At 63.0% G+C, this 736-nt stretch overlaps 1 protein-coding gene across 1 annotated transcript in view; it reads right to left on the bottom strand.

Moving 5' to 3' along the window:
- The window catches only part of ADAMTS12 (ADAM metallopeptidase with thrombospondin type 1 motif 12), a gene marked incomplete at its 5' end in the record, with an annotated part of 188,196 nt that extends 187,462 nt beyond the window's left edge, over nt 1-734 (bottom strand). The window contains one exon of the mRNA XM_006761798.2: nt 698-734. Within this exon, the coding sequence (XP_006761861.1) occupies nt 698-734 (37 nt within the window). The remainder of the gene's footprint in view (nt 1-697) is intronic.
- Nucleotides 735-736: the final 2 nt, after the last annotated feature.

Below are 736 nucleotides of genomic sequence, written 5' to 3'. Positions count from 1 at the left end.
AAAGGAGTCTCTGACCCCGCACGGCCAATGCACTAGCAGAGCAACAGGACCGCCTTCCAGGCTGTGAGGTCACAAAGGTCAGAAAGAATGCAGGGTCACAACAAGGTGTCACAGCTGCCCGGCCTTTCAGGGCCTCGGGGCTTCAGAGATTCCAGAGACGCAGCCTGTGACCGGGAGACAGGGCAGGGCAAGGTGGGCCCCAGGAGCGCCCAGTCCCCCAGAAGGACTGTCATTTCTAAAACACAGCCCTGCTTCTTTCCAGGAAACCAAACCCAGCCAAGCTCCCGCAGCAGGGGGGGCCTCACACCCGCTTCCCTCCCCACAGTTCAAACCGCGGTGTCTGCCAGGGCCCAGCTGCAACTTTTATGAAAAATCAGTCCGTGTTCAGAATCTGAAAACTGGGGCGCTGAACCCGGCAGCTTCAGGGGGGCACAGAGGAGGGCGGTGGGGGTGGCCCGCTGCCTCTGGGGTCCTGGCTGCGGCGGCATCCGTGCAGAGAGCGGGGGACACCCAGCTTTCGGGGGGACTGAAGGAATCCGCCTCCGAAACGCTGAAGCCCGAGAACCCCTAGTTCCCGAGCTCCGGCTCGGGTTTCCTTACAACTCGGCAGAGTTCCGCGCGTGGGGGAAGGGAGGGAGCCCCCGGCTCACACCGCAGGAATCCCGGGTTTCCATGGAAATAGAGAAAAGCCACCAACCTTGCCTGCGGTCGCGGAAGCGCACCGGGGGCTGCGGGG

Source organism: Myotis davidii, unplaced genomic scaffold (genome assembly GCF_000327345.1).
Source record: "Myotis davidii unplaced genomic scaffold, ASM32734v1 scaffold496, whole genome shotgun sequence".
In the NCBI taxonomy this organism is placed as follows: Eukaryota; Metazoa; Chordata; class Mammalia; order Chiroptera; family Vespertilionidae; genus Myotis; species Myotis davidii.
Note: the sequence above shows the minus strand (reverse complement) of the source record. Positions and strands in the feature narration are given on the sequence as shown.